Here is a 2,500-nt window from a genome sequence, read left to right on the forward strand (position 1 = left end):
TTTTCTGATTTGGTTTTCTTGAACGAACTATGAGATTAATGAAATCATCTTGCGGTGTCTATCTTTTTATTTTTTACAGTATCCTCTTTGCCAATGAGCGAAAACGGTTCCGTCTGTCTTCCTCTTCCTCTATTTCTCTTCCTCGTGTTTTTCCTTATTGCATTCCTCATTCACTTCCTTTTCTTATTATCATTCTATTATTATTCTGTCTCCACTTCTTTCTATTTTCCTCTATTCTCTGTCCATCTCTTCCCCCGTCTAACATTCCCCTCCTTCTTCTCTCCAATTCCTTCTTCTCTTTTCTTCTTCCATTTCTTTTCCTTTCATTTCCACTCCCCTTTCCTTAAGCCTCCCTTCACTTCCTTCTCTTCCTTCTTTACCGCCATCTCTTCCTCCTCCCCTTCATAATCGTCCTCTTTATCAGTTCGCACCTTTCCCTCCTCTTTCCATCCTCCTCACTCCAAAGGCGGCACATCCGGGTCGTCCACAAAACCCGGCGAATCAGGTCTTTCTCGAGGACTCCTGCAGACGACGAAGGAGGAGGTCGAGGAGGAGGAGGAGGGGGCGGAGACACGGGGGCTACGCATGCACGAGTAGGCGGGGCTTCGGCTCGAGGGGGCTTCCGCGGCGACGACGATGTTCCTGTAGTCCGAGTTGGTGGCCTTTCCAGCGCCGTCTGACACGTCGAGTAGGACGGAGGCGCTGCGGCGGGAGGAATGGAATTGTTAAGGCACTTGCTATTTACTTTGACGCTTGTTTGTTTATATGCCTATTCATATATCTATATATCTATTTTCGTCTATCTAGTGTACATTTATCTATCTATTCATACATATCTATTTCCGAAAAATCGAATACGATTTATTTATTTACTTTATCTATTCATCAATTCCCTAACTATTCAACGACTCATTTAACAGTCCATTTATTTAATCATGTATTTACATAACTATTTAATCATAACCTAGACCAATTAGTTTATTATATCTTTCATTTCCACTGTTCACGTTCAATAACTCGGCTTCGAAGTGAAGTTTGTGAAAAGACAGATAGCAGATCCTCATTCATCACACGGAATTGGCAAATAAGGCACGCAATGCGCAATGGCGGGCAGGCGGATTGAAAAATGAACTTCTTTGCATCGTGACTTCATTTCATGGCCGATGGCGAATTGCATTCAGCTCAGGAAAGAAGCAGTTTCTGCTGTGAAGCCCGCATTTTTTTTCTTTTTTTTTTTTTAGTTTCCTGAATCAAATCTCTCTTTCACTCCCACTGCAATCACACATACATACAAACACACACACACACAAAGATATATACATACATATATATATATATATATATATATATATATATATATGTTTGTTATATGTATGTTATATATATATATATATATATATATATATATATATATATATATATATATATATATATATATATAGGCTCCGAATCGGTCGTGCGCACCTGGACTGTCGGCTGCGCGCGCCCGAGCCTCTGCAGGTGCGCGCGGCTGCGGCAGGCGGCCGGACGAGCGGCCGGACGAGCGGCAGCTCCTCCCGCGAGCGCCCGGCTAAAGTGGGCGGCGCCAACTGTGGGGGTAGAGGGGGAGCGAATATTATGAAAGAAACGTTCTATAACATATTTTGTTGTATTTGAAGGATTCGAAATTACTAATTCACCTAGATAATAATAGCGATGATAATGATAGTAAAAATGGTAATATTAATTATAATGATGATAATAATAATGAAATACGTGGCTAGACAAACAGGAAAATAGTTAAAGATCTCATGTAATTGCAGGGAAGCCATCAAATAACCCTTCTTCAAAAATAAATAGATAAATAAAATTAATACACAATAATAATCATAATGATATATGAATAAATAAATATAAAAACAGTCCCAAAACAGCAAAGTTGAAAATCCAACTAAATGCTACATCCAGTTCCAGCCGGGTGATTGCTGACTCCTGGAATGGAGAAGGAGACGGCTACGATAAGGCAGTGAGGCCTTATCTCTTATCTGTGGCTAGTGATGCCTCCTGCGCTACTGCCAGAGCTGTGGGTTTGAGAGTTTTGATTTCGCTTGTTTTGTCAGACTGTCTGTCTGTCTTTCTGTGTACTTTGACTCGCCCATTTACCCGAATGTGATGTAAAAGTAATATACAATACAGAAAGTGTATATTATAACTCATATATAATGTAATAAGATTATATAGGGTGATGGCGCACAAATGAAGACAAAGCCACAATGTGAAAGAGAGGAAATACTTTAATTTTATTATTTTTTTGTGCGTGTGTTTGTGTTTTAAGATGAATGTAAGTAAAGTTTTGTTCAGTGTCCTCTGTTTTGGATAACTTTGAGAAAAGTTGAATAACTTTGCTTGGCTGTACTCATGCAAGATGTACCTTGTCCTATGCGTGCCTGTGTGTGTGTATGTGTGTGTGTGTGTGTGTGTGAGTGTGTGTGTGTAAGAAACTCGGAGGTGAGTGTGTATG

The 2,500-nt window shown here is 40.0% G+C and overlaps 1 protein-coding gene across 1 annotated transcript in view; it reads right to left on the reverse strand.

Moving 5' to 3' along the window:
- The window catches only part of LOC122253051 (dynein axonemal assembly factor 11), a 32,094-nt gene that overhangs the window by 392 nt on the left and 29,202 nt on the right, over nt 1-2,500 (reverse strand). The window contains exons 9-10 of the mRNA XM_043015826.2: nt 1,465-1,589; nt 1-702 (exon numbers count right to left, since the gene is read on the reverse strand). The exon at nt 1-702 is cut by the window's left edge and continues 392 nt beyond it. Coding sequence (XP_042871760.2) covers nt 456-702; nt 1,465-1,589 — 372 coding nt within the window. The 3' untranslated portion in view covers nt 1-455. The remainder of the gene's footprint in view (nt 703-1,464; nt 1,590-2,500) is intronic.

The sequence above is a fragment of the Penaeus japonicus genome, unplaced genomic scaffold (assembly GCF_977035675.1).
Source record: "Penaeus japonicus unplaced genomic scaffold, GWHDUDI00000001_assembly GWHDUDI00000026, whole genome shotgun sequence".
NCBI classification, from domain to species: domain Eukaryota; kingdom Metazoa; phylum Arthropoda; class Malacostraca; order Decapoda; family Penaeidae; genus Penaeus; species Penaeus japonicus.